At 31.9% G+C, this 21,202-nt stretch overlaps 2 protein-coding genes across 2 annotated transcripts; both read right to left on the minus strand.

Moving 5' to 3' along the window:
* Nucleotides 1-347: 347 nt before the first annotated feature.
* Nucleotides 348-3,865, minus strand: LOC123909342 (alcohol dehydrogenase 1-like). Its single transcript, XM_045960172.1, has 10 exons — nt 3,557-3,865; nt 3,222-3,358; nt 2,404-2,450; nt 1,972-2,297; nt 1,546-1,628; nt 1,363-1,438; nt 1,211-1,272; nt 1,003-1,098; nt 740-901; nt 348-624 (listed from the first exon to the last, which is right to left on the minus strand). Exons 1-10 carry the CDS (start codon nt 3,591-3,593, stop codon nt 508-510), a joined length of 1,143 nt encoding a protein of 380 aa, XP_045816128.1. The 5' UTR covers nt 3,594-3,865; the 3' UTR covers nt 348-507.
* Nucleotides 3,866-5,533: 1,668 nt separating this feature from the next.
* LOC123909343 (putative transcription elongation factor SPT5 homolog 1) lies at nt 5,534-12,934 on the minus strand. The gene is made up of 22 exons (XM_045960173.1): nt 12,199-12,934; nt 11,175-11,413; nt 10,937-11,083; nt 10,704-10,862; nt 10,538-10,621; nt 10,350-10,420; nt 9,900-10,254; nt 9,613-9,768; nt 9,422-9,519; nt 9,283-9,331; nt 9,041-9,193; nt 8,820-8,963; nt 8,637-8,730; nt 8,366-8,524; nt 8,241-8,286; nt 8,065-8,159; nt 7,887-7,965; nt 7,503-7,557; nt 7,283-7,397; nt 7,049-7,189; nt 6,234-6,331; nt 5,534-5,897 (listed from the first exon to the last, which is right to left on the minus strand). Exons 1-22 carry the CDS (start codon nt 12,527-12,529, stop codon nt 5,652-5,654), a joined length of 3,114 nt encoding a protein of 1,037 aa, XP_045816129.1. The 5' UTR covers nt 12,530-12,934; the 3' UTR covers nt 5,534-5,651.
* Nucleotides 12,935-21,202: the final 8,268 nt, after the last annotated feature.

Below are 21,202 nucleotides of genomic sequence, written 5' to 3' on the forward strand. Positions count from 1 at the left end.
CTTTAGACTCTTAATCATCATGAGTAATACTCATAAATTTATAATAAAAAATTATTTTTTGGGTTTTGGTTTTTCTTTAGATTTTAGATATTCCAATATAAATATTTAAAAATTTTAAGTAATTAATCAATGTTTTGATTTAAAATGGAAATAAAAAACAAACAAAACTCACCATCATTCTCCAATTGGATTAAAAAAGTGACAACTATTCTTGGTTCAAAAGAATAATTAGAAGACTATAATGATATATCGAGTGGATAGTAGGATTGGACTCGTCAGATTAGTTGGTCCTAAGGCACCGGGTTTGAAAAAATAAAATAAAACTATATGAAGTCAAGAACAGCAAATTAACAAAAACAACACTATATATTATAAGTGTTACATCATTCTCTCAAATTATACTTCACAAAATGTCACAAACTCAATAAACAGACACATCAAAAATTTCTTTTATTATTTTTTTCAAAAACCAAGTAGACAAACTCCATTAAATTTTTTAGTGGACTATTACTCCTCCATTTTGATGATACATCTGATGGACTCCCCTTTCAGCATCAAATCAAAAGCTTTGTTAATCTCTGAAAATGGTACTGTGTGAGTGATGAATTTCTCAAGTTCCAACTCCTACAATATCACAATAAACATCACAACATTAGACTCAAATAACTTATGATTATGCAGCATTAATTAATTCTCCTAAAAATGTTACACAATACAATATACTAGTATATAAGCTTACCCCTTTCATGTACTTCTCTACAACATTAGGAAGATCGGTTCGCGGCTTGTAGTTACCATAGAAGGTACCCTTAAGAGTCCTTTCATTCAATAAATTCATAGGATGAGTTTTGAATGCATCATCTTTGCTTGGCACTCCAACAAGTACGGCAACACCCCAACCCTTAAAACAACAATAAATCAAGGTTCAGCGGCCAGCGCCTCATTAAAGATTTGATATAAACTTGTTAGCAACAAGAGGAAAAAAAGTTATGTTCTACTTACATCATGTACACATTCAAATGCTGAGATCATAGCTTGAATGCTGCCAGTACATTCAACAGCACGATCTACACCTCCATCCGTCATTTCAGCAATAACCTTGCACATAAAAATGACAAAACATGTTTAATTCATAACAACAAAATTTGAATTTCAGTATTCAATTAACTAAGTTTAGTGATAACAGAAATGTAATTGTTGCTGAACTAACCTGTTGTACAGGTTTGTCATGATCTTTTGGGTTCACAAACTCATTCACCCCAAACTTCTTTGCTGAGAACAAGAACATTACAAAAAATTTAGTCATATAATTTATGTTGACTTTAATCTTAAAGTATTGGATGAAATAAGAGAGCGTTTTACCTAATTCAAATCGGCTGGAAACTAAATCAACTCCAATGATTCGCGATGCACCAGATATCCTTGCCCCTTCAGCAGCCTGAAATTTGTATTAAAGCGAATGAGAAACGGAGGATAATAGGTAGCTATAATAATTGCAAACACACACGTGCAGTGCACACTCAACAAGGTATAAGAGTAACATACAGCAAGGCCAACAGCTCCAAGTCCAAATATAGCAACGGATGAGCCGGGTTTTGGTTTTGCAACGTTGACAGTAGCACCAAGACCTACGAGCATGAATGCAAATTGAATTAGGAAATCACAGACTCAACCTAGTTAGATATTAACATCTTAAGGTAGGGATCTTTTATAGTGTTTGGATAAACAACTTAATTAAGTGTTTAAAGTATAAACCCTTGTCAGATTAGTCCTTATATATAAGCTATTTCTATAACTACAAATAAAATAAAGTCAAAAGATAGAAACTATTTTCATAAGCTATTTAAGAAAGCTTATAAAAATAAGCTCAAAAAACATGTCACAAGTTGTTTCATAAAATTTATCAAACAGTCTGACAAATATGTATATTAATAGATAAACTCAAATAAATCGATCTAAACATGCTCATACCTGTGCATATTCCACAACTGAGAATACAAACTTTGTCAAGTGGTGCATCAGGGTTGATCTTTGCAACACAACCGGCATGGACGACAGTGTACTCGCTGAATGTAGAAGTACCGACAAAATGGTGTACGGGTTGTCCCTTAATAGAGAATCTTGACTTGTTGTCATTGATCATGACACCCCTGTCTGTGTTGATCCTAAGAAGATTACACATGTTACTCTCCTCTGACTTACAATGTGGACATTCCCCACACTCCCCTGTGAATACAGGCAGGGCCTTGTCCCCTGGTTTCAGGTGAGTCACGCCCTCGCCTACGCTCTCCACAATCCTGATCAATATCATGGCAACAATTAGCAATAACATTCATTTGAAAACTTGGTGTCAATGGATAATAATGTGATTCTACTTTCAATATATTTAGAAGAGAAACATACCCTCCAGCTTCATGACCAAATATACGAGGAAATAACGGAGTTTGACCCTGAAACAGATGGAAAAAGAAAACCGTATTAAGGTATTGCAATGCATATCGTAGAATTTGAGTCAGGTCTAACTCAACACTTACAAAACTGGATCGTGAGGTGAATGTTGCTCTCACTGATAAACTAATGTTCAAATCTTATCTAATGCAATGTGACTCTTAATAGCATAAGCAACATTGAAAACCCCAAAATAAATAAATAAATAAATAAATAAAGGCATCAATCAAAATCACCAACTTTCCTGCAATCTAAAATTAAACCTCAATAGAATCCTAAATCATAGAAAAATAAACATGCAAAAGAAACTAAACATAAAACACCCTATTTTTCTTGTGCAATAAAACCAAACTAAGTCAGAAAATTAAACAAGATCTAAACATAGGTGGAACTTAATATCTAAATTGTCAAATGCATCCAAAGGTTTTAAGTTTTTTAGGTAATAAATAAGTCATTTAAGTTTCTAATTTATTTCCCTGTTACCCTTCAAGTTATTTTCTAATACAAAAAGCTGTAGTAACTTAGTAAGGTGGTAGTGAACACTGCGTTTTGGCTTCCAAATAACAAGAAGCAGCTTTCCGTGCAAGTTATGTTGGCGGTTTTGTAATGGACGTTGGGAGGGTAACAGTGCTAAATTAGAAACTTAAAGACCTAGCATCTATTTGTTACCTAAAAAACTTAAAGGACATATCTATTACAAACGAGAAACTTAAAGATCTCTGAATGCATTATGCCTATCTAAATTTATGAAACCTCATTTATAATAAATTTACCTTAGCTTCCCAGAAGTAAACATCAGTATGGCAAAGGGAGGTGAAGAGTATCTTGAGACGAACTTCACCGGCTTGCGGTGGCGCCACCTCTACTTCTTCGATCACCAGCGGCTTCCCAGCCTCCCATGCAACAGCAGCTGCATACATTACATATTTCCAAAATATCAATCAGGTATCATATAATATATAATGTAAACTAAATTAACACCAGATCATGATGTAAATTGATTATTAGTCTCTTAATTAAACAAAATTTGTAGTGTATAATATATCATAATAATTATAATAATTGATCGAACAAATGTTGAATCAAGTGTTGATTGATTGATATATACCTTTGCATTTGATGACTTGACCAGCTGTACTCGACATGAGTTAAGAATCAATGGATGAAGATTGCAAGAAAACAAGTGAGATTTTGTTGATTAAGATTGTGTTGTTGTATTGTAAAAGAAACAAATTGTGAGTTCTTGTTGTTTGTGGTTTTTACTATTTATAGTGTGACAAAAAACAACCAATGATGTAACAAAGGAAAAGGAAAAGTTATGAAACCATTTGTTGTTTTGTGTCCAAAGGGCGCCTTTGGTTCGCGACACAACTGTGTTCGCCACTATTAAATAAAAATACATCAATTAAGGAAAAATAAATTAAAATCAGATTTTGAGTAAAAAGAAAAATACTAGTGGATAATTTGTAACATTTATATTTTAGATGAGAGTCTCAATCACGTGACAAACATAGATTAAGTGGTTTTTACGTACATTATTAAGTTGTTTTATAAATCTAATGACCGTTCCACGAAAACGATGTGCCATGACACGACGACTAGAAGGAGGACCACTAGTGTTAACTTTTCCTTTACAACAATGAACAACATTGTCAACTTTTCCTTGGTTTTTTTTTTTTTTTTTTACGAAAACTTTTCCTTGTTAAATAGGAGTAAAATGTAAAATACTAATGAAATATCATCAATAATTTACGGTTGGTATTTGGTTGATTTTTTTTAGTTTTGTAATATTTACTTTTAGGCTTAAATGTAGTTTTGTACTCCTATTTTATAAAGGATTTAATTGATATGCACTGACGGTGTAAAATAATTTTACACTGTCAACCAATATCAACCATGTTTTTCGCCACATCACCCCACTTTCTTGACATGACATGGCAAAATAATATTAATACTTGTTTATTGGACGATTGTGCAAAACTATTTTATACCGTTGGTGCATATCAATTAAACTCTTTTATAAAATGTGCAATTTTAATTCTCCTATTTCAGCCAAAAAAATGTTCAGACCAGTGAAATCTCCATCAACTTGAATTTGTTCAATTTCAAATAATTTTCAAAAAAAAAAATAAACCCAACCAAACTAACACCATTTAATTTAGTTCAGCTGATCGGTTTAAAATGTTTTCTTTTATTATTTTTTCAATGTATTTTATCAATTTTTCAAACTAGCATTTTCCGTACGCTTAAAAAATTATTAAAAGTTCACCGATACATTTGTTCTAAAATTAAATAGATTCATATAAGTCAGCATCTTTCATATTTATACTCATATTTATTATAGGGACCTAATTTTTTGGTAGTTTTTACAAGGCCTGTGTTTTTACTAATATATTAATAAGATAGTCTATTTTTCCATAATTTCTACATTATCATTTATATTCAAATATTAATACGGAGACATAAGATTTTTTTGTGATAGTTTTACCATTATTCTTTTTCTATTTTTTTTACCAAATATTATATATTTCATTTTTTCAATCTTTTAATCTACTTCCCAATAAATTACTATTTTATGTTATCAAGTGAGGAGCGGCAACGCCGCGACTCCTGTGCGGACGCACGGGTGTCCTGCTAGTTTGTTCTAAAATTAAATAGATTCATATAAGTCAGCATCTTTCATATTTGCCCTTTGATTGTTGTTATACATATCAATCAATTCAACTCATTGGTTCTTAAAAATAAAAATAAAAAACCAAGCCAAACTAAATCGATTTAGTTCAATTATTGAACCAAACCACTGAAACCAGAACATATCGGTTTTTTTTCCGGTTTGGATCTTTAGTTTTAATTGGATTTTTTATTTTCCTACAACTAAGCCAACACAAGACTCATTTAGTAATCCAATCATCAAACAATACCTTACTTAGAGTCGTAATTTATTATAAAACCGTGTCAAAATTAATCCTAAATGACTAAACATTCCATTCCTGTACCTGCTCGATCCCCTTTATATTTGTAGAGGAAGTAACGGTTGTAGAGATACCTAAATAAGATGTTGTAGAGGAAGTGAAAATTACAGTGATACCTAAATAAGATGCAGGAACTTCACATTAACTGAGGTGCACAAACGTGAAGGAAGTGCATTGAAAATAAGTGAGGAAAAAAGATATGTATAAAATAATCATTCTACAAGAAGGCTATCACGACTGAGCTAATTTTGCCAAAATAACCAAGTCTAAAATCTTCACATCCAATGTGTCATCTACTTTTACAATGCCATCAGTGCCATCAACACCAATCAACTTGCCGGTGGAACCGCGCAACGCCCCGCCCATTATCTTTATTTTATCGGATTTCCTTGGAACTACAGCCTCCATTTCAGCGGGAAGGGCTGTTATTGTTTCACCATTTCCGCTAGACCCAAGACCTACCTTATAAGAACCATCCTGAAGAAAATAATGGCCATGTCAATACCGGAAACCCAAACAATCGAAATGAATGATACCGGATACCCAAACAATTGAAATGAATTATAATTAAGGTTTGAAGATGTGAGGTTTTTTATAACAAATGACACTTTGAATTTGAAATAAAAACTAAGCACTAATCTTCATTTGTATACCAATACAACTCATGACTCTAGTTGGGTAGAGAAGCATGACATTAACCAGAAAACCTTAAAAACCAAACCTCAACAGATAATCATTATACTAACATAAAATCAATATATTTTTCATATGGCGTGCCAAAACACATAAAACAAAGCTTCTAGATCAACATACCGGTAGAACTTCTTTTATAACTCCAACAGACTCATCTCCGGCCCTGTGTACATTGACCAATATGTCTGGCATAAACCAAGGCCCTTCTGTGTCGCCACCTACGACAAAAAATTAAACATTGATAAATGTGTGCGGAAGAAATAAAATGTCATTTCAAATATTTGCTGATAAATTGACGATGCAGTCAAATAAGTGATTCAAGAAATAGATCCGGGAATATGCTTGGTAAAAAAAATTGTTATTTCAAATCTTTGTTGATAAATTGATGATCCAGTCAAATAAGTGATTCAAAAAATAGATCTAGGAATATGCTTGATAAATGATAGGATAATCTCCTCCGCATGACAGGACAAAACCATGAGTTATCTCATGATCTGCGACAAAATTGGAAAGGCAAACAATTGTCTTTATGATGATGTCTAATGTGGGAATTTCACAACATGGCGGGAAGTCGCAACATATGGTTTACAAAAGAAAAATGACCCAAAATAGGTGTCACAATATTTTTTTCAATGTAACACTGTTGTAGACAAGAATACTTTTGAAAACCTGTTGGGCTCTTTCAATAGTTACAACTTTTTTAATATATGTGAAATAACCTAAAGTGGCCAACCAAATACATGTGCAGAGTACTAATCATCGTCATATTGAATGCACCAAAAAAGAGACCGTGCATGTCATAGGCTATTGCTATTATAGATTTTAGAGAATTAGGTCCATCACAATGTGTGGTGATATAACTATAAATACATATGCTTCAAAAACAAATATTTGTACACGCTAAATCTGTAAGTTGACAAAATATAGAAACTTACCTAATACTGGTGACATCATGTCCAGACCACCCGTTCCTGGAGTCATAGGCTGTCCTCCAGGGGTGCCAGGAAGATAAGACGCGGAATTTGGTGTCATAGGCTGACCTGGTGTTGATGGTAAATATGGGCTCGGTGCATTCGCTGCAATATAATCCACATCCCCCCAAATAGAATTAGTATTAAAACAAAAACTACAAATATTCTAATGATTCAGGGGGCAAAAGGTGCTCCTACCATAGGCAGAACTGTCACGTGGCGTTCCGGCCTCACTATAATTGCCACCGGGAGTACTAGCCCACCCAGCACCAGGAGTTGGGGCTTCATATGGCCGGGAAGGAGGGCTTCCAGGCTGAAAAGATTAAACAGAAGGAAAAAAACAATAAAATAAATATCAGCATGGTTCCTTAAATTAATTACATTTGCAGAGTGTCTGAAGTTAGCTAATACTACTGACCTGGTACTGTGGACTGGCACCCCAAGAGCCTGGATTTCCATCTTCCCAGTTATCCCTGAATTTATTTCACCATCAGATTTCATAAATCACATACACTGCACTACTAATATGATGGTGCTGAAGACTGTAAACTGAGCAAAAATACATTTAAATATTAACTAACTGTATTCATTATAACCCTCTTTCCCTAGTAGTTTGATTTTAGAATAATGATACCTATTAAAATGTTGAGAAACTAAAAGATCTTATTGTGTCTTTACTATTACAAAAAACTCTTTTAAAAAAGAACCTTAGCAATCAACATCAATATATAAAATAAAACGGAATGCGGGGGGATCATAGTATATATTATGCTCAGAAGGGAAGGATGATGTTAGGACAAACCTAGGAGGACTCATTGGTGCATAAGGATTCCAAGCTCGGTCACGCATAGGTGTCCTCATTCCATCATGGATTGGAGTTGCTGCAAATAATACATTTAAAAAATATTAACAGTTTACAAGAGACTCAAACGTCAACTCAAAAATAAAGCAGAAACAAAGAAATATACAATTGACCATACCTCCAGGATCTCTCATCGGAGTCATATATGGATGCAAAGGAGTTCGAGATGGATGCATTGGGGTTTCACTTCCCATCCCATATCGAGATGTTTCACTGGCAGAACACAAGAGTTATATGAATGCATATCTTCCAATTCACACAAGAAATCACAAAGTTTATGTAGATATAACTTACCGTTGTGGAGTAACAGCTATATTGTCAGTTATATGATTGCGGTCAACTGCAAACAACCATGTCAGAGACCATGTGAATACAAAGATGCAGACAGCTCAGGTCTTTCACCAAATTACAAGACTTACCTGTTACAACCTTCATTTGGGACTCCAATTCAACCCGAACAGATGTTCCTTTGACTTCAATAACACGCCCACGATAACCTTTATAGGAACCTTGGCGTACTTTAACAGTGGCACCAGTCAAACCATCATGACCCCTTCCACCCCTATGCCTCCCTCCAGCTTTACCACATCCATATAAATCAATATCAGACAACTTTCTTAAACAAAGTATATTATAATAACATATTGATCAAATGTTTAGCATTTAACATAAGGAAAGATTTAAACATACAATCAGATGAAGGCCTTCCGCGAGGAACCCTACTTGGGGACTGTGGAATGCGAGATGGAGTTCTAAGACCGTTGAATCGTGTGTGTGCATCACCCTGGAGTAGAAGCAAATAAATTAAGCAAAACATAATTTTTAAATTTATATGAAAAAGACTTAAAGAATCAAAATAGGAAAAATGGATACATTTCTGTCACCATTGGAGCGCGAACCTCCCACAACTACACACGAGTGGGCCTTAACACATATAAAGCCTGCATGTTCAAGATGATGGCGATCAAAGATGAACAAGATTCCTCTATATATGTGCTCCACGGGACCTTGTTTGCCCTAACCAAAAAAAAAGTGTTAAATCTGAATAATATCAACTTCCATGAAAACAATATAGCTAACAGTCAGAATCTCACTCTGCAGGGACCATCAATTATCTTCACAACATCTTTTGATGATATTGTATTCTTAAACCTATCCTGCACACTTATTTTCTTCTCTATCTTACACTTGATCTCTCTTAATTTAACAAGCACGACTTCAGGTCTGTCAGGAACCCCCTTAAGAACCTAACAAAGGCAAAAGACGATATTATAATGACAAAAAGTCTTAATTTTAATTGACAAAGTCTTAAGTTTTGATTCATGGAGATACTAACCTGAAATGCCTCACTTTCTACACGGATTATCACACCAAAACTCAAATTACTGCACCATGTTAGATTAGAAGTGAGAAAGGTTTGAACCACAGCATAAAGAAGAAAGGCTATGCATCTCAGGCACAAGAAACATGCTTACTCTAGCAATACAAGATCACGAAGTTCATAGTCCCCAATTCTAGTCACACCGGTGGTTACCTCAGAGCTCTCTACAACATCATCTGCAAACACGCGGATCTAAAGAAACAATATTTTTGTCATTTCTGCACTAAATGTAAGTAGAAATTCAGAAATCTTTCATTAGGTCAATCAAAGGACTACAAGACTCACATGCTCCTTTGTGGTATCAGATATTAAGATCAGGACATGCTGTTCCACCTTCACAACCATGCCAGTTGCACCCTCTTGAGCACCAGTAACTACTTTAACATGGTTTCCAGGTTCAAAATATTTAACAAGTTCCTTTTCATTTACTGCAAGAGTTTTCTAAGAAAATGGAGGGGAAAAAAAAGTAGATAGTTAGATCATCATTGAAGCAATTTTATCACGAATCATCAACATGCAAAATGGCAGACTATACAACAAAGGAAACCAGTCGAATATCAATTCATACTTACAGGAAGATCTTTAATTTCTGGTCTTATATGAACATTATCTTCATCCACTTTCTCCACCCATCCCTTCAAATTCTTCAAATCTCCCTTGATGACAATAACAGCATCACCCTTCATGAAATGCCCTTTCTTTCTGTTCGCAAACAGAGTTGACAGACTGGCTACATCACCATCTCCACTCTCACCCGGTTTACGAAATTTTTCGAGCTCGTCAAACGTAGGTTTGATGCTCTGAGCACTAATGGATTTAATAGATACAGTTTTGTATAAGAATCCATCTTTGAACATCATGCCTCCAAAGGCTTCAAACCGTTCCCCATAGGCATCACGCCTATGCTCCACACGGATATGCAGTTCCCTGATAGAAAGCTTAAGCTCTGTCAGACCAGGAACAGAAAAGATTCGTAGAAAGTAGAAATATATTAAGCAATAGCTTATGAGAATCAACAATACCTAGCTTCATCGACGTTCATAAACCGAGGTGGGGGGACAAATGCCTTCTTTTTCACAACTTCTCTACCTTCCTGGATGATAAATGCATTTTGCAAGAAAATAGGGACTCAATAATTCAATTTTCAAGGAATTTAAACATTAAACAAATATAAAGCATGCATTGAACAAGACAGAGAAACATTTTATACCAATTTGTTTGCGAGAGCCTGTAAGTCTATCCGCGGAATTAGTTTCACAGTAACCCTCTGCCGCACATTATCCACATCCACTACCTGTAAAAGATATATAAATTAGGTGACAAATTAAAAACACATGAGACATAGAATCCTGAACTCTCCAGAATATGGTGCATACTTTGGCGAGGTCCCCCTTGTATGTCCCAATCTTCATTCTAACCCAGGTACCTCTAGCAAGATCAATGGCTTTGCTTTCAACCGACAGCACATCGGTCATTTCTCTTATTGGAACAAGCGTTATTTTTTGTCCAAATATATTGCGAAGACCTTTGCAAGCCTGAAACACATGTAAATAATTCACAATTTTATCCACGAAGTATGTGCGATAACAACAGATATTTCACACAATACCTCTCTAACATGAGCTTCTTTATCTGCTTCCACATATATATAATTTTTGAGATGATCAAGAGCAATAGCAGATCTGATTTGCAATTCAGACCCCTTATCTATGTACTTTTGCATGAGACAAACAGCTGTTTCACGCTCACGGCCAATCTGAGTAACATAAACCAAAGGATGAGACATACTCTATATCCTTGCCTGTAGTTAGAACAAATAAATCAACAAAAAAATGAGGGGATCATACCGCACATTTGACCATCCACAGCTTTGGGTCTCTCACGGATGGCAAAAGTGCTTGCTGTTCTACATCTGTAGTTTCTTCATCATAATCTGCCATCCGCTGCTTTCCATATCTCTCTTGTATGCTTCTTGCCATTGCTTCAAGATCTTCATGGTCTTCTTGGTGGGGTGGCAGTCTGTGACGTGCCCTCCCTCTATTATCATCGTCATAGGGCAGATCAGATCCAGTCTCAACAATGAAATCTGCATGTTTTAGATGGTTATTAGTTTATCTACCTAGATAACTAACTACATAGAAAATAAGAGACACACTTTCGAGCATGAGCTGATCAATGCTATAAAAATGTCCAACGGCGTGCAAACCAGTAGAAACACAGGAAACTCAATTCTTTCCCAGTATTCAGAAATACATAAAAGTAAGAAGAACCCAGCATTGTAAAAATATGTACATATATATATATATCAAACAAGTTACTGAAAATAGATCAATCCATATATGTGTATTCAGTATTTCACAAAAAGTACAGCTAGAGTTACTAGGTATTCAGTCCAAAAACAAAAGACAGTGCATTCGAAGGACAATTATTGTATAGCTGTATAGTATAGCCTAGTATCAAACACTAATGGACCAATGGGGTTAAACTACCGGTGTTTTAATAACACCATTTACGTTATCAGAACCTAAGAAAATGCCTCAAAGTCGCGTCGATTTACTGATTACCACATGAATACTTGTTTTCATAATCCTATTTTTTAAGCAAAAACTAGCTCTCTAAACTTAGTTTTCAATATAATTACATCCAAACACCGATACAAAATATGCATCTACTTATTAGCAATGATGAATTCCAATCTCACAAAAACCACACATCACAAATCACCCTCAAATCTCATGGGCAGACTTCATAAATCCCAGATTCAACCCTAATCATATTGATTTCCTTCTTCTTCTAATCTAAACGCAACTAAAATTAATTAAAGAAAAAAAAAAGACAAAAAATTGATGAAATGAAACAAAAAAAGCGCACCATCATCTCCTTCTTCCTCTTCCTCCTCTTCATCAGAATCAACAGCAGCCTCAATATCAAAGAAATTCGAAGCGGAACCCTTCTTCGATTTCTGTCGTTTACGGCTGCTTTTCCCACCATAATCCTCATCCTCATAATCATCTTCTTCTTCTTCTTCCTCATCTTCATCAACCTCCTCCGCATCATCGTCAATGAAACTAGATCTTCTCCGTTTCTTTCCACCGCTTCTATCTTCCTCTTCTTCATCCACTTCCTCTTCATCGAAATCGGCAACCTGCTCCTCGTAATCGTCGTCGTCGTCTTCATCGTCCATTCCACCACGATGACTCATCGTGAACCCTAATTTGGTATGAAACCCTAATTTGGTGATATACGCGAGTGGTGGTGGTGGTTCTTTTGCGAGTGGGAATGAAAGTAAGTTTCACCTACGAAGGGGTTTTATAGGGTAAAGAACAAATCAAGCGAAACGCGAAATTGGATGGATGAATTGGTATGAACTGTAAAATGGGAGATTTGGGTTCTTCGGTAGCCCTAAGAATGAATTTCAACAAGAGGGTTAATTTTTCCCTCGATTCAATTTTCTACACTGTTTGCTTATTTTATTGTAAAAAAAAAAAAAAAAACTTTTTTTTTTCTTCATGAAATGAAATAAATTATTAAATTAAATCGACCATTTTCGTCTTCTTTTCTTTTTTCCTTCTTTTGACTCCATTTCAATTTTTTTTTCTCTAATGGTAATGGGGATGCATCTTTTTTTATTTTTATAGTAACAAACAATCACAAAACTATTTGCATCTTTGTATTTGAAGTGATTAAATTATTATATGGAGAATGGAGATTCTACTTGTACATTTGAAAATTTCAAATGTATCATGATATTAGGTATTAAATTAATGTTTTTTTGGGTAAGGTGGTATTAAATTAATATTTAAATGAGTATTTTTTTAAAAAAAGAAATCCTTTTTTATATCATTAAAAAAATTATAATAACTAAATTTTATTTATTAAAATTGTCAAAAATATAAAATTTGATTTTTTTAAAAAAAATGTATTCCTTATAATAGTCGCTATTGAATTTTTTATGAAAAAATGTAAAAAATTAGTGTAATATTGAAATTGTGTTATTTCTTATGAAATTATCATCGGTAAAATACAATAATCGGCAAAAAGATTTTAAATATAAAGTGTGTGAAATGTTGATTAGACTAATACATTTATTTATTTTTTACGATAGAGTTGAAGATCAAAGACATGATCTTATGCATACAACTCAAGCTCATCACTATTAGAACAAACCTAATGTCTTAAACTAATGCATTTTAAATATAAAAGTGTGTGAAATGTTGAGTTTAAATTCAGACCACAATATATTAACATTCTTAACTACCTATTAAATTGTACTTACGATATTATTCTATAAAAAAATTAATATTAGTATAACGTTCATTTGTTTTTTGGTGTCAAAAAAACAAAAACGTTCATTTTTTTGTCAAGTAGTGTAGTGGCTAGAAATTCCACCGTGAATAAGTGGGATGACTAGGGTTTGAACTCTTACCCCTACATATATAATGTAATGTCCCTACCAATTGAGTTAAATTCACTGAGACATAACATTCATTTGTTTTAATCCTCTTATTCTAAGTGGAAGTTCTGATAATTTGGACTCTAGCCCAAAATAAATATAGTGTAAATTATTTTATTTAAGAGTTGAATTCAAATCCTTCCAAATAATTGAGAGTTACAAAGTTGGCCTAACAGCCTCCCTTAGCAAAAAAAAAAGGTTACAAAGTTGGTTTCTTCTTCTTCTTCTTCATTAGTCTTAAGGTTGGTTACTGATGAATCTAGGTCGAGAAAAGGAAAAAATGCGTTTTTAGTGGGTTTAACGTACTTCAATGATCCCGATTTACATATTGAGTCATCTTCAAATAACGTCACTCTGGTCAAACATATGTTGATGACATAATTCGAATATCAAGCTACCAACATCAAGCTTTTCATGGATGATGTGTCTACCTGTAGAGTTGTCCCATAATCTAGATCAAAGAGGAAGGAGGAGTTTAAACAACTCAGGAAGATCATCAACGCAAATATAATAATCAAGACTTTAGAGGATATGATTCTAAAGGCTAAGTAGGGTAATACCCTTTTTGTAATGCTAAATAGGCATGTGACAGACAACGAGGATGGTTCTTTTACTTGACTAGAAGTGACATGTGTGCTGTTATATCACGGAAACGCCAAGGAGTCAAATTAACCATGTTACTAGTTTGATGCTCTTCATCTCAAATCATTCGGTCAACCGGTGCTACCCAAAGATACCCGGAACAAAAACTTAGAAGAGATGATTTAAGCATTTTGATTTACTCTCAAATCATGTCTTGCAACACATTTTTTATATGCTTTGATTAAGGTAGTTGAGTAGGACAAAAATATGACAAATTTGGAGCTGGTCACACAGATTCATTAATTTCTTGTGGGTTTCGATGTTGTTATCAAGCAAAATGGAGAGCAGGAAGATCTTGATGAGTTGGAAATGGAGATCTCATCCTTGTTTTGTTCCAAAGATGACGAGGGATTGCGTTTTTTGCGATAGTAAATACAGTAAGCCACCATGATGTCCTTGTGTCTATTTGGCTAATGAGACTTAAAGATGTATTTTTGTCAATATCTATCCCTATTTTATTTCAACAAATATACACACTTAAATACCCTTATAAATAGGAAACAAATCAATTAATTCTCTCATTGTTTTTTTTTTGTATTAAGGAGATAGTATGAGTTTGGTCCGTATTTAATGTCATATTATTAGGTCTCACCATTCAGTTTTTTAGAGGCTCAATGGATATCAACAAATCCTTTATTATTAAAAGAAAATTCTTCCAAATAATTCATCATTTAGTTATTTGATAAAATTTTAATAGAAATATTATCTGATTTTTTGTTTTGTTAAATTTTTTTGATTTATTATGAGTATTTCATTTATCTTAAGCCTCCAAACCTACATAGCACCGACACTCCTTAGATTAGGCGTGTTTATGTCGGACACGTGTCGGTGTCTGACACCGACACTTACGATTACACTAAACTATGTCATTTTTCCAAATTTTTATCGATGTCGGCGTGTCAGTGTCCGTGTCGTGTTCGGTATCCGTGTCTGTGTCTGTGCTTCATAGCTCCAAACAAATTATAAATATTTCATCTTGTAATAAAACAAATTTGGATATGCATGTAATACATATTTCATGTATATTTTAAAATATTTTATTATTATTTAGTAGTATTATATTGCTATTATTGACTATATGTGTTACACTCTTCCATTAGATGCTTATATAACAAGCTAGTGTTACACGATAATGCTAACATTACATGTTAATGACAAATATCAAGTTTATGTGTTAATGTTGGTGTTTGTTACATCAACATTTTTTTGTAAAAAATATGATAGAGAAGAACGAAAAGTCAAATCATGTGACAATGTAACATGTCAATATTGATGTAGATCTATCACATTAATATTTTTGTAACGGATAATGATCGATAGAGATGAAAACTATGTGTCGCATGACAATGTTGCCATGAAAAATCAATGACATGTGATATACTCGGTCTATAAGGTTATTGTTATGAATATATTAGTAGATGTCCATTAGTCTTGGCCTATATTCACTGGCCCATATATTATCCTATAAATAGAGCATATGATACAATGTGATATACACTTTGAATAGAACAATACAAGAGTCTATTCTCTCTTCTCTTTCTCTCCTTCATCTCTTCTTCTCTATTCTTGTTATTCTCTAGGAATAGTTCATAACACGTTATCAGCACGATAGTCTCTCCTCTTTCAAAAAAGGTATAATAACAATGGGAATTGACAATTTTATTTTATGTATGAATTTTTTTTATTCTATTTTTTCAGATCATTTTGTTCTTCTCGTTTTTTTATATTAATTCACAAACCTACGATCCAGAAGTATCGTGGTGATATGAATCCTGAAGATTCATAGTGTGATGAAATTTTAAAATATGAATCCTGAAGATTCATAGTATGATGAAATTTTAAAATATAATCCTGAAGATTCATAAGCATACGCTTATAAAAGTAACGTAAAATATCTTTTAAAATATGAATCCCGAAGATTCATAGATATAATATGATGAAATTTTAAAATATGAATCCCGAAGATTCATAGATATAAGTAAAATCAATATCTTGTTAATCTTTTAGAAGAATTCAAAAACATCAATCCTTGAAGGATTGGATAAATAATTGATTTGATTTGTTATACAATTCTTGAACAATTTAAGAACCAATTTTTATTCTCCATAAATCTTGAAGAATTCAATACGGATACATCTATGAAGGATCGTACAATTAGATCTATTATATAGTTCTCAAAGAACTTAAAAATTCAAATTTTGTCCTTCATGAAATCTTGATGAATTCAATTGTGACACATCCCTGAAGGATGTACAAAATAATTGATAAGATCTATTATAGAGGTTTTCAAGAACTTATGAATGATTCAATATATATGCATCCTAAAGGATTGTACACAAAAAAAAGAAAGATTATTCTTACATTATATTATATAGTTCTTGAAGAACTTCCTATACATGCATCCCTGAAGGATGGCTTATAATTTTCATTGGATTTATTTATTTACTGTAATAATAATAAAAACAAACTAAACATACATATATCATGCGCCATTTTTTTTAAAATACTTCATGTATGTTGCTCATAATCTATACATATCATGTTAGAATTTTTAGTTAAAAAAAAAAAGAAAAAAAAAGTACAATCATATGCTAATTTACGTTACCTATTCTATGCATATGCCAATTTTTTTTCAATAACTTACTAATTAATATATGTTACATTATAATTATTATGATAGGTTACATTATAATTATTATTAATTTCATTATGTTACTATTTAATTTGCATTATAAACTTTTATGTTACATTATATTAATTATATTAATATTAATAAAGATAATTGGAATTTTTTATTTGACTGTGTTTACTATGTTTATCTAATTATTTGCTTAATTTTATTATTTGATGATAGTATATATCAATGATAAATGAATGAAAAATTATTCCCAGAAGTGAATGAAATCCGATCCACTGATGTTACTCCATTCCCAGAAGTGAATGTAGTAACACAAGATTACCATGAAAAAAAAATTGTGGTCATGGTAATAGTCATGACCGTGTTAATTTTAAAATTAAAGTGGACAAATTAGTTCCCGAAGAACTAAGGAAGAAAAAGGGAAAATCCAATTGAATGCACAAGGAATAAATTATTCATAATCATTATGAATATCACTTGTGATATAGTTCTTGAAGAATTAATGTTTTAATAATAATGATCTCCGATGGATTACTCAAAGAATATGGATTTCCCGAACCATTGTTAATGAAAAATTATTTGTATAGTTCTTGAAGAACTTAAAATTCAATATTAAAGCATTTCTTGTAGTATCGCTCAAGAACAATTTTTCATAATCAATGTTTATGAATATTGGTGGTATAATTCTTGAAGAACTAATATTTTAATATAATATCCCTAAAGATATAGTTCTTGAATAAGCAAAAATTTAATATCAAGTATTCTAGAAGGATTGGAAAATTGTAATTTTCCATAGCCATTGTTGATAGAGATATATTGTTAAGTTCCTGAAGAACTTATAAAATTTTACAACATGATTACAATCTATATGATATATTTGAACTTGGTATAAGATAGACCAAAATTAAAGGAAATCAATAGAAAAATTATTTATGTCTCTTGAATATGCTCTTGAAGTAGCAACTTTGAAAAGAAAAAAAAAAGTTCAAGAATATTTTGTATATCCATTGTTGTACATACATTGGATGGATATTATTGATATATTAAACTCATGATTGAATGCATGGTTCATACGTTTTTTTTTCCTCTCATAATAATGATTATTTTTTGCTCCTAAAAAAAAAAACAAATTATTCTTTGCAAACATAAACTGACTTTAATTATTCGGTTACATATTTAAATCAATTGATTGATTTGAATTTTAAAATCTTTTAATTGTTACTATATTTTAATTTCTAATTCTACTGAAATCCACATAAGCATTATTTTGTTATACTTTATTTTTACTCTTTTAATTCTCATACAAATAAATTATTACTATTTTTTTTATTGTGTTCCACCGAAAAGATTTTTTTTGTAGAAACATATTTGTTTAGCTTGAAAATATTCATTGATTCTACTATTCATGAAAAATTAAATTTTATATTTGGTAGTACGAAAATTATTGAAGGCTCCAGAAGAATCAATGCATTGTTATATCTAGAAACGAAGTTGCACTTTGCTAATGTATTTTATATTTTAAGTCTTAAAGAAATTTGTTATCGAAGGATATTCACATAAATGAATATCATATTGAAACAAGAAACGACGGAGATATTTTATCTCTATATTACGAGACATATTATCAACTTTTGTCTCTAGTTTGTGGTGTACTTATGATATTAGTGCAACTTAAGCACATGTTCAAGTAAACCAGAAGTTTACAAATAAATCATATTATTTTTGTCATTGGCAAGATCAATTGGGTCATTTCTGGTCTATTATGATGCGAAAAAATTTCTATGGATATGTATTGAATGACCAGAAGTTCATTCAATCTAACACTTTTTGTGTATTACTAGTTCCCGAAGAAAATTGATAAATTTAGTAAACGAGCGTCTCTTATTTTATATATAAGGTGATATTTATAAATCAATACACCGATCATGTGGACCAATTAAATTTCTATAATTTTAATTGATGCATCAACTAAATGGTCACATGTATGTTAGTTATCAACTCACAACCAAAAGTTTGTGAGATTATTTTTGAGAGCTCATTTTATATATATATAAAAAAAAAATTTCTAGAAAGTATTTGATAAGTATCATATGTTAATTGAAATTTATACCAAACATCTTGTAGAATATGTTCATACAAACAAAAATAATAATGGACTTGAAGATCCATTCTTTAGACGTCTAAAGTTAATTACATGGTCGATACTTATGAGATCAATACTTCTAAGTTATATTTTATATTTTGGGAACATTTAAATATATATGTTGAGATATTGATTCGCTGAAGCCAATATGTTATTATACAAAAGTCTTCCCCTTAACTTGCAATTAAGTTTAGTTTTATAATCTAATATTTTTTATATAAGCATTTTTGGATGTGTTGGTATGTTCCAATTGCTCCAATATAATGCAATACGATGAATTATTAAAGAATATTGGGAAAATATATTTGATATGACTCTTCGTCCCTTATAAATTATATTGAGCCAATAATTAGGGACTTGTTTATAGCCTAGAAGGAAAATATTCAAGTGATGATGAATTAGTTTTCCCAATATTAGGGGGAGGGAATAAGCAGCTGAAAAATATGAACCAGAAGTTCAAATAAATCACTTGAAATAAATAGTTATTATTATCTCATCTTGATCCTCATATAAAATAGATTGAACCAGATGTTCAAAAGATATATCATTTGCAAAGTTTATGAAATCAACTATCAGCTGCTAATGCTCCAATCAAAATGGATGTCCCTGTTGGACAATCTTATATTGCAAATGAATTTTAACCACCCTGTAGCGTGGTAGGTCGGTCGGTTCCAAAGATAAAAATCCTCAAATAAGAAAAGGAGCTAAAAAGAAAGATGACCCAAGTGAGGATATAAAAAGATTATTTGACATAATTAATTTTCTAGTTCCATAAGAACTTATCAGGTACCTGAAATTTATGAAAATAAAGAGATCTCGACAAATTATGTCATGAATGGAATCCGATGAAACCGAAAGAAAATCAACATTGACGGTGTTTATTTATATAATATAGCGCTATATATGATAAGAAATAATGAGGATCATAAATCAAAGTCTATTAAGGATTATAGACAATGAAATGATTGACTAAATAGATAGACGTAATTGATACAAAATTAAACTAGCTTTGCAAAGTGGAACGTTTTTGGACCAATAGTCCATTCCATCTACAGATGGAAATAATTCGATATGAATAAATTTTCAAGAGAAAAATAATGAAAATCAAATATTTAGAGTTTGAATTGTTATTCAAGTATATTGATAAATGTCTATCTTTTATTTTCAATAAGCATATTCACCTAAAGTGAATTTCAAAACTTCTTTGTAATTAATTAAGTTGAGTAGCATATGAAATACTCAATTTATGTGAAACATGTGTTTTAACGTATTTGACTGGCTCACTGGATAATGATGATTATATGAAAATCCCAGAAGGATTTAATTTTCGTAAGACACATATATATTGGAGAGATGACTTAATAAACATGAATAAGTCTCCTTATATACTCGAGCAACATCTATATGCATGTTGTATAATATTCCTGTTGAATATTTCCAAGTGAGAAATATGAAAATGACAATTTGTTCATTTTAAGAAAATATTTGGCAATGAATTTGATATATTTAAGATTTATGTCGATGATAAAAATATGATCAAGAGACTCCTGAAGAGCTTGAGATATTGTCATTTCTTACAAAATAAGTATTTGAAGAATATTTTGTGAATCATGAAGTTTATATACAGAAGGTTCTAAAATGATTCTATATGAAAGATAAAATCAGTTACGTTTTGTAAGATCACCGATGTAAACAAATGTCATTTTAGAGTTCGAGTAAATGATGAAGAACTATAATAACAATCTCATGAAATAAAATGATGCGGAAAGTTTAGCACTATATGAAATAGATCAAGAATGTGATTTGTTTTGAAGTACGCTATTCACCAGATACAAGGGGTTGTGATTTTTCTAATAAAGGGTTTTTGCTACAATTCAACATGAAGATCATATCACAAACACTGCTAATTTGAAGAATATAATAACGAAGATATAAGATTGTCAACACGTCATCACCAATCGTCAAAGCTTTGGAGCAACTAATATTGAAGATTATTTGA

Source organism: Trifolium pratense, linkage group LG2 (assembly GCF_020283565.1).
Source record: "Trifolium pratense cultivar HEN17-A07 linkage group LG2, ARS_RC_1.1, whole genome shotgun sequence".
Lineage (NCBI taxonomy): Eukaryota > Viridiplantae > Streptophyta > Magnoliopsida > Fabales > Fabaceae > Trifolium > Trifolium pratense.

Coding starts and splice junctions, on each gene's coding strand:
- LOC123909343 (XM_045960173.1), bottom strand. CDS start 12,529: ATGAGTCATCGTGGTGGAATGGACGATGAAGACGACGACGACGATTAC. Junction 10,622..10,703: donor ACAAGGGGGACCTCGCCAAA/GTATGCACCATA, acceptor TATCTTTTACAG/GTAGTGGATGTGGATAATGT. Junction 10,421..10,537: donor AGGCTCTCGCAAACAAATTG/GTATAAAATGTT, acceptor TTTATCATCCAG/GAAGGTAGAGAAGTTGTGAA.
- LOC123909342 (XM_045960172.1), bottom strand. CDS start 3,593: ATGTCGAGTACAGCTGGTCAAGTCATCAAATGCAAAG. Junction 3,359..3,556: donor TCAAGTCATCAAATGCAAAG/GTATATATCAAT, acceptor TAATGTATGCAG/CTGCTGTTGCATGGGAGGCT. Junction 1,273..1,362: donor TTCCAGCCGATTTGAATTAG/GTAAAACGCTCT, acceptor TCTTGTTCTCAG/CAAAGAAGTTTGGGGTGAAT.